The sequence below is a fragment of the Erpetoichthys calabaricus genome, chromosome 18 (assembly GCF_900747795.2).
Source record: "Erpetoichthys calabaricus chromosome 18, fErpCal1.3, whole genome shotgun sequence".
NCBI lineage: Eukaryota > Metazoa > Chordata > Cladistia > Polypteriformes > Polypteridae > Erpetoichthys > Erpetoichthys calabaricus.
The window spans coordinates 19395763-19408220 of record NC_041411.2 but is presented as its reverse complement, the minus strand read 5'-3'; the positions used below and the strand labels follow the sequence as shown (position 1 = coordinate 19408220).

Below are 12458 nucleotides of genomic sequence, written 5' to 3'. Positions count from 1 at the left end.
CTGTGTAGCCCTGTGTTAGAACTTTTTAGCACTCCTCATCAGCTACACACTTGCACTTCCCAGTTGCTTGTGTTGCTCTTCTCTGCTCCACCTGCCTGTTTTAATTGAACTTTACTTGAACCTTTCTGGCTCTTCAAATTAACAGAATCTTCTGTACATCTTCTGTTCAGTTCCACCTTTCCTGCCAGCAAGGACACCAAAGTCCACTGCAGGGAGCTCTCAGGCTCAGACCCCCAGAACTGTCAAACAGACCTCATTGGTGTGGACGTCTGAGGAAAGCCGGAGTGCTGAGAATGCAGAAACTCCACTGCCCGGGTGCAGGGTTCAAACCCAGCAACACTCAATAATTATGGATGAGCACTTTCTTCAGTTCTGCTACAGTTTGAAATTTTGCTAAACTTACAGTTGAAGCATTCATAGTTTAAGAAAAAGAAAGTCAGAGTTGACAGTCCTCTTAAACCTGTGCAAGTCTCATGCAGTGTCACTCATCTTGTCATCTGCGAGCAGAGCTCAGGTGCAGAGTTTAGACCTGCTGGCTGCTCTTCCTCTTCCTTCTTCTTCTTCTTCGTCTGGCCCAGTCCCAGTCTGTCTGAAGAGGGCATGTTTTACTGGTTGTACTGTAAAGATGTTCAGCTGAAACTGATGGGCTACCCTGAGTTATTTCACTATGAATGTGTTTCTGACGACGGGTGTCCTGATTGTGGGCTGGTTTGCTGCTCACCTATTAAAGCTGCCAGAATAATCTTTGGCTCTCCACAACCCAGGAATGATGGGAAAGCAGATGGAGGTGTAGCTTTTACTTGTAATGCAACCACATCATAATAACAGTAGCATAACGTGGTGTTCAGCTGATGCTACAATTATTATCAATGAAGGAAATTCATTTTCTGTATAGATGTAAAATAATTATGGACACTTTCTCTGTTCTGTCTGTCTCCTTAGGTGTCTGAGACATGTGACTTTGTCCTTGTCAATGGTAAGGAAATGAGAGGCCGTCTAAACGTCTTGGTGAACTTCACCTACCTGTACTTGACCTCCTGGCTGGACATCACCGTGTGGGTGCCGCGCCTTCCCCTGCAGATTGAAGTGTCCGATGCAGAACTCAGCCAGATCAAAGGCTGGCGAGTGCCCATTGTCTCCAACAAAAGGTAACACTACTGAGTGTCTCTATGCAGACACGACACTGTACTTTGTAATGTGCAATGGAGTGAATAAGCAGTCAAAAACGGGCTGTGCTGAGCCCCCCTGCTGGCCTCGCTTAAAATAAATACACTCTGTGTACCTGGCAGAGCTTACTGCTCAACATAACTGAATAAACCTAGCAAGGAGGCAATAGTGCATCTTATAACTGGTTCATACTTCTTAGTCTTATTATTTATGACCTCCTTCCCAGATTTAAACCAACACATTTGCTCATACATACAAAACAAAAGGCAGTTTACAACAAAATCCTTGCTGAGAGTGTAACCTTGGTGCCATTTTGTAAAGCACTTTAGGCCCCTGCACTGCTCAAGTCACAATTTTCCGATGAGTTCTACAGTAAAGTTCAACAGAACACCACGTGTACGTGACGCCAGCTTGTCACTCGGTGTGAAGGAGGTTGGTTTGACTGTACCCGAGTATGTTTGGTTATTATGTCACTCGATAAAGCACTTCAGGTGCTGATGGGCTTTGGCTGAGCCACACTGGAAGACTGAAAGGTGTCCGACATGTTTCTAAAATTGAAAATGTCACCAGTTTTAGAGATGCTCGTGATAAGTTAGAGGGAGAAAAAGGTGGAAACCGAGCAGCATGTGACTTATGAACAGGAAGAAGCTGAAGGCTGACTGTTTAAGAAATATGGCAGGACTGACTCTTGAATGGCCTTCTCGAGGCTCAACTCCTCTTTTACACGGCCTGATGTCGTCTTCACTTTTGTGACAGAGGACCCTTTACCAACAAAAGCTTTCTTTTATTTACACTTGTCTTGCAAATCAAGTTGTGTAAATGGCAGTACCCTGTAGTGTACATAACTTGAGGATATTTCACTTTGACTTTTATCTAACAAGCGTATTTCTTATGCATTAAATGCAAAAATGCTAGTAATTCTTAAATCAACATTTAATATTCATCTCTTTGCCAAAACGGCAAAGAAATAAAAGCAGGGACCCATCACTGTGCATTTCACAAAAAGGTAATAATGAAGATGTTATCAGTGATGGATTATTGATGTTGTTCTTCTGTCCAAACACCGCTGTGGCCAGCGAGGTGATCGTGACGTACTCATCGATATTCACACAAGCAGCAGCTGACAAAAAACCAACATGCCACCAACGTGTGGAGGCAAAACCTTCAAGGGTACCACCTGTGCTGTTCAAATCGCACATCTAAAATCTGCCTGGTGTTTGAGCACAAAGCATTTAGAGAGAAACTGTGTCATTCACGTCTCCCTGTTAAATGTTACATGTTGGGAGTCAGGGCAGAGCCCACCGATCAGCTACAGCAGCATTCAGTGAATAGACTAATGGTGGCCGCCAGCTAATGAACCTGCTTGCTCTTTACGATTGTTAATATTTTAAAAACAGACTGTCATTCTTTGAGGATTACAGTGATCTTATATGATGTTAGTGGAGTCATTAATTTAAAAAAAATAAGGTAATGGGGAAATGGTGTACTAAGTAGACAATAAACTGCACGTCATAAACTGCATTACAATCAGCTTTTAATGTGGCTGCATGTTCAACGGAAGAGAATAAATATTACATGCCACATCTGTCGTCTTGTTTACTCTGACACAGCTCATCTTTTTCCAAACTTGATCCTGAATATTTGAGCATGAGTAGTAGTGCTTACTGTTTGCTCGCTCCTGATTTTGGGCAAGCTGAATGTGCACCCTGTATCTCCGCTGATTTTTTTCTACGTGTAATACGTGGCACAGTATTTAATGCTCGGTGCCATCCTGCACTTTAACTTCACTATTTGTACCTTAAAAGCCGCGTCCCCCTTGTGGTCTGTAATGTGGGACCCACCGTACTGTCCGGCTTGTGCAGCGCACGTAACAGTTTACTGTGTCTCATACGACTGCACCACTTGTTCATGTTTTACCCTGAGGAGCTCTCTGCAGGTTTTTGAGTTTTCGATGGCATACATTGGGCACTATCTAGGAGTCTCAAATGTTCAGTTGTCACCGATGTCTTTGAGATTAACCACTTGATATATTTTCATTCCCATAACCTATCTGTATAGGCCAACTCGAGAAAGTGATGATGAAGATGATGATGAGAAAAAAGGAAAAGGATGCACACTCCAATACCAGCATGCAGTGGTGCGAGTTCTTACGCATTTTGTTGCTGAGCCCTCTGACACGGGGGGTGAACTCAGCTACATGCTGAGCTCTGACTGGCAAGCAGACATTACAGACTTGGTCACTGACTTCTTCAAAGTGGAGGAGCCAAGGATTGCCAAGCTTCAGGATGGGCGGATACTAATAGGGAAAGAGCTTGGCATCACCACCATCCAGGTACAACTCTTTTGATTGTGTCAGACCTATTTACAGGAATGTGTAGCCATCAGTTTTCTGAATCTACTTAGTCCATCACAGAACCTCAAAGCCTCTGGGTGCTTTAGGCAGAAGGCGGGAGTCAAGCATGGATGAGAGGCCAGGGCATTGCAAGGCACACTCGGTCATATCGGACACGCAGTGCAGTATTCTGATCAACGATAGGAATTACAAGAGTGTGATCCTCAGAATCCTTATTGTAAGCAACATCCACAAAAGTTCTTCTCCTACATGGGCTTTGAGTCATCTTCTGGAAGAGCAGACACTGATGACAACGTTAGCTTTACCTCTGTGGTGATATACCTACTGCATGGTCTTGGTCCTCATTGAAAATGGATTACTGTCACAGATTACTGTCAAGTCAACGGAGGGCAGCGATAGTCAACATGACACTCCAGCACCACGATCAGGGCTACGGAGTTGGAGGCAGTAAAAATGTACCGACTCCGACTCAATGTAACGTAATATGTTAATCCTTTCAATTTCACATATACTAATTCAACAAAATTCGTTTTTTTCTTCTAGCACTCTGGTATAAATATTGACTCTTGTTTAGTTCTGTGATCATTATTTAATTAATAATATAAAAAAACCACAGCGGCATCACTACAGCCTTTAAACCCAAACTTTAACAGGCTCAATAGAGTGCTGATTCATGCTGTCTGGTATTTCTATCAACGTAGTAACTATGTGAGTCTGGCCATCATTAGTCAGTGGAACTGCCTTACCTTGAAATGTCCGTCTTCTTTACCTGAAACATCTCACAACATGTCAGAATATTTACAATTCCTCAACTACGCTTCATATGTACAGGTCAACAAAAACTCAGGGCTTATTAAACACCAGATTTCACCATTTATTATTAATATTCATGTGTGTTGTGCCCAGTATTGGAAGAGGAGCCAAGTCCTTGGAAGAATCATACAGTACACACACAACAGGTACCTCCATGTCCCCATCTTCAGTTTAGTACCAGACAGTGAGGACAGGTTTGAAATGATTTGGACAAGGAGTGGACATGAGGTACGGCCGAGTTCTGGGCACGGCAATCCCTCTAATGTCTGAACTGGCCCAGGAATTCCCAGATGCTAGAAACCATTTCAGGGAAGAAGTATGGTGCTTCCTTTTGTTACCAGTAAAGGTGTTAGAGGAAATGAGATGTCAATAAGCACAACGTGAGCCCACCATGACCGCCAGTAGCAATGTGCAGTCATGCATCTTGCCCTACTTTTGTCCTGCAGGCTCTGTAAGCTCAATGCACGTTCGTATGCGTCTCCAAGTGAATTAATATCACTGGAATTGTAACTTTGTTTTAAAAGTACTTCATTGTGGATGTGGCTGGTCTTTCATGTGGCATTCAGATGTTAGCCAAATCAAAAGGTCACAAATAAGAAGATTCCATGTAACAAATGGTCTTGTTACATTTTTACGTTAGGACTTCTCTCTGGAAATGAGGGGAAAATAAAAAGTACATCGTGGGGAACGGAGGCTGCTTATCATAAAAATAATTATTAACGACAGAGGTGTGCTTTATTACTAATAACGTTATCAATAATTAGGAGACACGTGGCAGCAGTAGTCTGACATGTCTGTAACAGAGGCAGATTAATAAGTGAGGTGACACCGAGGGGTCTTCTAATGATGGAGGGGCAGACACACTGCTGCAGGGTATTCTGATCAGGACTCTCTCTCTGCTTCATTCCTACCTGTACTGCACTCAAACTAAAAACTTTACTGTAAAAGAATGAATCTTCATCAGAGCCGCTAAGGCCCATCTGACTAAGATGATGCTGAGGTGTATTCTTCAATAAACTGTAACTGTCCTACATGAATGCTTTAAAACTGACTTTCATTGAAATTCTCTCTCTATCACTATTGTCAGATTCACTCCTGATTTCGTCTCTTTTCACATTTCACTCTCTAATTTATTCTTTCCAGAATGTTTTAGCAGCATTAAGATGTATGTCTGTAAATGCTTTTTTTTATGAAATGTGTATTGAATATTTAATATGCTAACCACATGTGGACTAAATATTTCAGGTCCTTTCGCCGCTCTCTGACTCCATTTTGGCAGAAAAAACTGTGACAGTTCTGGATGACAAGGTGACAATTACAGATCTCGGACTCCAGCTGCTAGCAGGACTATCTCTAACTCTGCAGCCCAGTACTGGGAGTAACAGAGCCATCCTTGCTACAACCAGCGCCCAGGAGCTCCTTCATGCACCCAAACAGGTACGCTCACTGCTGTACTAGTAGGCAATACTGAGTGGGCACAGACAGGTCAGGTCAGCATACACACTTGGGTGGTTATTACTGTCACAGCAACAGACCATCAGTACGTACGGCTGTATAAAAAGGAGAAGCAAAAGTCATTTTATAAATATGAAACTTACTGCTTTACTACTTACATTTTGAGCCCGAGCTGAGCAGCTCTGTAATGAAGCTATCCATGCAGGATGAATACATGGAAGGTAAAGCTCGAATGCCAATGTCAGATTAAACTGGGTTGACATGGCAGCACAGAATGTGAAGGATAACATGACAACATCTTTCAGTCTGAGCCGTCACTAACATCTCCGTATACTGTATCTATGCTACAGGGAAATCCAAGGAGAAGAACACACACTGACAAGACGCTACAACAGAGAGCAGCGTCGTGCAAAAATGCATGGCAGCCAAACCGTCAGGGCGCTTCAGCAGTTCATGATACAGTAATTAGGAGCCCACCTTATGTTAGTCTTTACGATATAAACGTATCAAAATAAAAAGACAGCAATGTCTAAAGTTTGACAGAAAAAGTAAAAGTGTAATTTTGTAAACTGTATTGATTTTTTTGGTTACTTGGCCACATCTGCCACAAAATGCTACAGGCCATGCTGAACCCCCTAAGCAATTCATGCATACTGTATGTCGTACTTGTGCAGTGCCTTAGACTTTGTCGTGTTTTATTGTTTTACAACACAGGGGATGTAATTAACAAGACTCTTAAGCTGTCAAAGTGAAAACAAATCTCTGCTAATTGATTATCCCAAATAATGGATGACCTTCTCGGATGTATTGCTGCTATAGCCAGCTGGGTTTAGAAGACACAGAGTTAGTTCAATGGAGGTCATCTTTGTGAAGTTCCGGGGCGTCAGGTGACTGCAGCATACATACACTTGTAAGTGGACGGTCCTCTGGCAAAAAACGAAAACACAAAGACAAGGGAACACTCCAAAAACTCCACGTTTTAGTCAGGATGGGCGCAAGAAAGTTTCAAAGTCACTGAATATCCCTCAGAGCACATTCAGGTCAGTCATTACGAAATGGAGAGAGCAGGGACGAGCTCGAGATGTGCAAGAGGGGTACACAGCAAAGGAGGCAACCAAAACACCTATGAAGGTCTAAAGGGGCTACAGACTTCTGTGGCTGAGGCGGGACAGACGGTGCATAAAACCAGTTGCAGATTTTTAGGAAAGAGAAAGCAACTATTCAAAAAAATCTCCTAAAACCATTCAGGTAGAGTTTGCCAGGAGGCCCATTGAGACTTTGAACTCTAGTGGAGGAATGGTCAATGGTCCAGTGAGTCCACGACAGAGTCCTACTAAACACTGCACATCATCCAAAGTACACCATCACCACTGTCAAGCAAGCCTCTCTGCTGCCGGATTGTGAAGACACGGGCTAAAAGATCCTGGAGGTGAACCTGCTGCCGTCTACAAAAGAGCTGCATCCTGGGTGGAGATCTGACCCCAAGCACAAAGGGCTGGATTAAAAACAACAACCTTAATGTCCTGGAGTTTCCAAGTTGGAGTCCAGATGTCAGTCCAATTGAGAATGTCTGGCTGGTCTTGAACAAACTCTTTACCCATGATTCCCATGACACCTGACAGGACTCGAGAGAGGAATGGAGGAAAATGGCCGTGGAAGATGTGCAAAGCCGACAGACACGGAGAGAGCTGTGCATCCAGACTCAAGGCTGCCATGGCCGCCAAAGGTGCATCTACTAAAACTGACTCGAAGGAGGGAATACTTACACGGTCAATTATTTTGTGTTTACTAACTGTAATCAATTTAGAGCGATTTGTAGAGATTTGTTTCAACTTTGACAATTAAGAATGTTTTCTGATGATCAAAGTCAAAAAATTGTAATTAAATCTAACGTGGTCAGAGTTGTAAAGCGACAGAACAGCCCTTTAGTATGTGCTGCACGTGTTTCCTCCTGACACAGATGTCTGGATTCCCACCTGCTCGCCTTCTGTTTCTCTTCCAAGTGCTGTAAAGACAGCAGCGTACACTTTCTTCAGCGTCGTCCCACTGATGTCCATGGTTGACACCAACAACTGCCGCTCGGCTGCCTTACTTTGGACTGTTTTTGTTATGTCACAGCCTTATTCCAAAACGGATTACATTCATTTTTTTCCTCAGAATTCTACACACAACACCCCATAATGACAACGTGAAAAAAGTTTACTTGAGGTTTTTGCAAATTTATTAAAAATAAAAAACTGAGAAATCACATGTACATAAGTATTCACAGCCTTTGCTCAATACTTTGTCGATGCACCTTTGGCAGCAATTCCAGCCTCAAGTCTTTTTGAATATGATGCCACAAGCTTGGCACACCTATCCATGGCCAGTTTCGCCCATTCCTCTTTGCAGCACCTCTCAAGCTCCATCAGGTTGGATGGGAAGCGTCGGTGCACAGCCATTTTAAGATCTCTCCAGAGATGGTCAATCGGATTCAAGTCTGGGCTCTGGCTGGACCACTCAAGGACATTCACAGAGTTGTCCTGAAGCCACTCCTTTGATATCTTGGCTGTGTGCTTAGGGTCGTTGTCCTGCTGAAAGATGAACCATCGCCCCAGTCTGAGGTCAAGAGCGCTCTAGAGCAGGTTTTCATCCAGGATGTCTCTGTACATTGCTGCAGTCATCTTTCCCTTTATCCTGACTAGTCTCCCAGTCCCACAGCATGATGCTGCCACCACCATGCTTCACTGTAGGGATGGTATTGGCCTGGTGATGAGCGGTGCCTGGTTTCCTCCAAACGTGACACCTGGCATTCACACCAAAGAGTTCAATCTTTGTCTCATCAGACCAGAGAATTTTCTTTCTCATGGTCAGAGAGTCCTTCAGGTGCCTTTTGGCAAACTCCAGGCGGGCTGCCATGTGCCTTTTACTAAGGAGTGGCTTCCGTCTGGCCACTCTCTACCATACAGGACTGATTGGTGGATTGCTGCAGAGATGGTTGTCCTTCTGGAAGGTTCTCCTCTCTCCACAGAGGACCTCTGGAGCTCTGACAGAGTGACCATCGGGTTCTTGGTCACCTCCCTGACTAAGGCCCTTCTCCCCCGATTGCTCAGTTTAGCTGGCCGGCCAGCTCTAGGAAGAGTCCTGGTGGTTTCGAACTTCTTCCACTTACGGATGATGGAGGCCACTGTGCTCATTGGGACCTTCAAAGCAGCAGAAATTTTTCTGTAACCTTCCCCAGATTTGTGCCTTGAGACAATCCTGTCTCGGAGGTCTACAGACAATTCCTTTGACTTCATGCTTGGTTTGTGCTCTGACATGAACTGTCAACTGTGGGACCTTATATAGACAGGTGTGTGCCTTTCCAAATCATGTCCAGTCAACTGAATTTACCACAAATGGACTCCAATTAAGCTGCAGAAACATCTCAAGGATGATCAGGGGAAACAGGAGGCACCTGAGCTCAATTTCAAGCTTCATGGCAAAGGCTGTGAATACTTACTGTATGTACATGTGCTTTCTCAATTTTTTTATTTTTAACAAATTTGCAAAAACTTCAAGTAAACTTTTTTCATGTTGTCATTATGGGGTGTTGTGTGTAGAATTCTGAGGAAAAAAATGAATTTAATCCATTTTGGAATAAGGCTGTAACATAACAAAATGTGGAAAAAGTGATGAAGCGCTGGGAATACTTTACGGATGCACTGTAGAAAAAGGGTAAGGTCCGATGGCCAGGGGGGACAGAAAAAACAAAAAAAAACTCCAGAGGGCTGGAGGCCGAGACTGCAGAGCTGAACGTGACCGCACGCTATCACCCTGGCTATGATTTTTTGCTGGATCTTTGCAGTGTTCACTATATGTCCATATTGTAGCAGGAATCTGTGCGCACACATCTCAAATCAAAGTCCGCGTAACCACAATTTTCTGTATTGATCTTAAAAACAAAAGTAATTACTGCCATCTGAAATGGACTTTTATGGCGGCCAGTATATTGTTGCTCAAAATGTGCAGTGCTACAATGGAAGTAACGAGAACAGAGAAGCTCGGCCCGAGAAGACATGAGACCATTGAGAGAAAATGCCCTCGGTGGGTGTTGTCCTGTTTGGCTGGTTCACCCCAATTGAGTCCTGAGTGCAGACGCATACTGCAAGTCACACTCCGCTCCCTCACAGGGGACCTCTGGATGTGTGAGTCGTGTAAGAAATGGAACTTTAAAAGGGCGACCTGAACATTTACAGACTTGTAGACCATGCAGTGACACTCACAAGAACATTCTTTAACACACAAAACCTGTGGAAAAATAAATGGCAAGAGCTCGTGTTTGCAGAAATGATACATTTTTATACTTTCCACCACTGCCTTTCATTTTTCACTCAGGATTCTGTGTGTTTGCTTTTCTGCTCCAGCCATGTTTCTATAATTAAACTGATTTCAAATTATTTTTTAAATAAAATAAAGTCTAAATAATTCCATCACGTGGCATGGTGGCGCAGTGGGTAGCACTGCTGCCTCGCAGTTAGGAGACCAGTGGTTCGCTTCCTGGGTCCTTCCTGTGTGGAGTTTGCATGTTCTCCCCGTGTCTGCGTGGGTTTCGTCCCGTGTGTGTGTGTGCCCTGCCCAGGGTTTGTTTCCTGCCTTGCGCCCTGTGTTGGCTCCAGCAGACCCCTGTGACCCTATAGTTAGGATATAGCGGGTTGGATGATGGATTGGTAAATCCATCAGATGTTCAGCTCTATAAAACAACAACCACATGTTTAATTCAGCACAGGTAGCCATGAAAGAGGAGAGTTAGTCAAGGGGAAATGCACAACGATAGAAAAGATGGAGCCTGACAAGATGTCGACAAACACCAAGGGCAGTCTTCGATAGGTTTGAGCAGCCTCTCATTGTTGTGTTTCATTAAAAGCTACAAAAGTGGCATTCCTCTGAAGGCTTGTCTGGGTCGAGCTCCACTAGCTGCCCTCACACATGACCTCAGATTTGTTGGGCCGCTGGCAGGTTTTATGTCAGTTTTAACTGGAGCCGTAAAGTCCGCAGCTCGATTTCAAGACAAACTTTTGTACTGTGGCAGTGCTGCAAGGTTCTTAATTGTTTTCAGCAATTGGCCCAGATTTTTGAAACTTCTCCTGACCTCTCGGTCTACTGCACATTGGCTCTTTTCAGAAAGCCTCGTCTTTCCTTTGACTAAAGTAGCTACTGGATTAAAGCTCCATGGAGGAAGATTGTAAAAGTATACTGGACATAAATCACTGGCTCAGACTAAGTCATTTATCAAGGTGTTTTTAAAATGACTAATGCACCAAAAATAGTTATTACATGATGGCTGCATTTAAGTTTCATAAACAAAGATTTATTGTAACTCTTTATTATATAAAGACTAATAGTATTCAACAAAAACAACTTTGCTATGATGGCTAAGATAAGACTATTTCAGTGCCCCTTCATCGGGTACACAACATATCTGCTGTATATGAAACACGTCCGGCTTTCATGCAAACAGGGCGGCACCTAGGACTGGCTAATGTGACAGTCACTTCTGCTGAAGGACGGATGACAAGATGGCCAGCACCAAGGGGACTACCCTTTCCTTCTCCTGGTCATGCCACAGGTACTGAGAAGTTTCGTTAAAAACAATCAACAGTCCAATTACAATCGAGGTCCCTCGTGCATTGTGTATGCGTGCACAGAATTCATGGCACAGTCACCTGGGGCCTCGTGTATAACTGTGTGTACAATTCACACTGAAGCATGGCGTACAGACAAACAGAAATGTGGGTGCATAAAACTGTGTGTAGGAAAAGCTCCACACACCTCCCCTTCATAAATCCCAATGAACGTGAATTTTAACGCACACACACACACCTATAGCCCCACCCCGACTCCTCCCAGAATTTTGAATATTTGAATATGCAAATCAAAATAAATAGCTACTTCTGTTCAGTGTTTTGTTAAAAGACGATGGCAAAAGCAGGTGGAAAAAAGAAGAATTTAAGGAAATGCAAAAACTTGAGTCCTACTCAGTGAAGTACAGGCAAGGAAAAACGTACTACTTGGTGGCTTTAATCTTCAAATTTCCACTTTAATCTCGTAGTTTATTTTGTCATTAAAGTAGAACATTTTAAACCATGTTAAAATCGATGTTTAATTTTCTACAGTTTCTCAAACCCCATTGTAACTAAAGTAGCACGTTAAATGCTTCATATTCTGTGAGTTGCGTCAGTGCATAAGCTAAGATGACATTCACCGCACAGAAGAACATCCATTGATGTTTGTGTCCCGGACCACCAGCTCACATTATTTCAGTTAAACCAGTGGGATATTCATTTATACATGCAGCCTCGTCACACCCGCCATAAATGTTCTCTGCACTGAACGTACAGCCGCTTTTTTATAGAGATGTGGTGGCAAAGTGTCCTGGGAATTTAATGGATGTTCTGAAGGAGCTTTCTTTACTTTTAATTCATGTGCTGTCTCTGTCAAATGTACCAACCCCAATTCCTGTCCTTCTGTTTTCTTTCTCCACGTAACCAATCGCCACACAGTAAACGTCTTTGTATCCACTACCGCTGTACCCCCCCCCATGGTTAATACATGCTTTAGTGCATTTCATCATGACAACGATATCAAGTAGACATCTTCTGAAGTGCTCATTGTGTACTGAAGCGGCAGTGTCTCCTGGTTTTATTGTGGG

The 12458-nt window shown here is 43.4% G+C and overlaps 2 protein-coding genes across 3 annotated transcripts in view; both read left to right on the top strand.

Annotated features, from left to right (window-relative positions):
- The window catches only part of ypel1 (yippee-like 1), a 1016165-nt gene that overhangs the window by 813266 nt on the left and 190441 nt on the right, over positions 1–12458 (top strand). The window lies entirely within an intron of this gene.
- Positions 1–12458, top strand: part of si:dkey-215k6.1 (transmembrane protein 132C) — a 410128-nt gene that overhangs the window by 395300 nt on the left and 2370 nt on the right. For both annotated transcript variants that reach the window (XM_028823992.2, XM_028823994.2), the window contains exons 6-8: positions 943–1148; positions 3226–3499; positions 5579–5770. In XM_028823992.2, coding sequence (XP_028679825.1) covers positions 943–1148; positions 3226–3499; positions 5579–5770 — 672 coding nt within the window. The remainder of the gene's footprint in view (positions 1–942; positions 1149–3225; positions 3500–5578; positions 5771–12458) is intronic.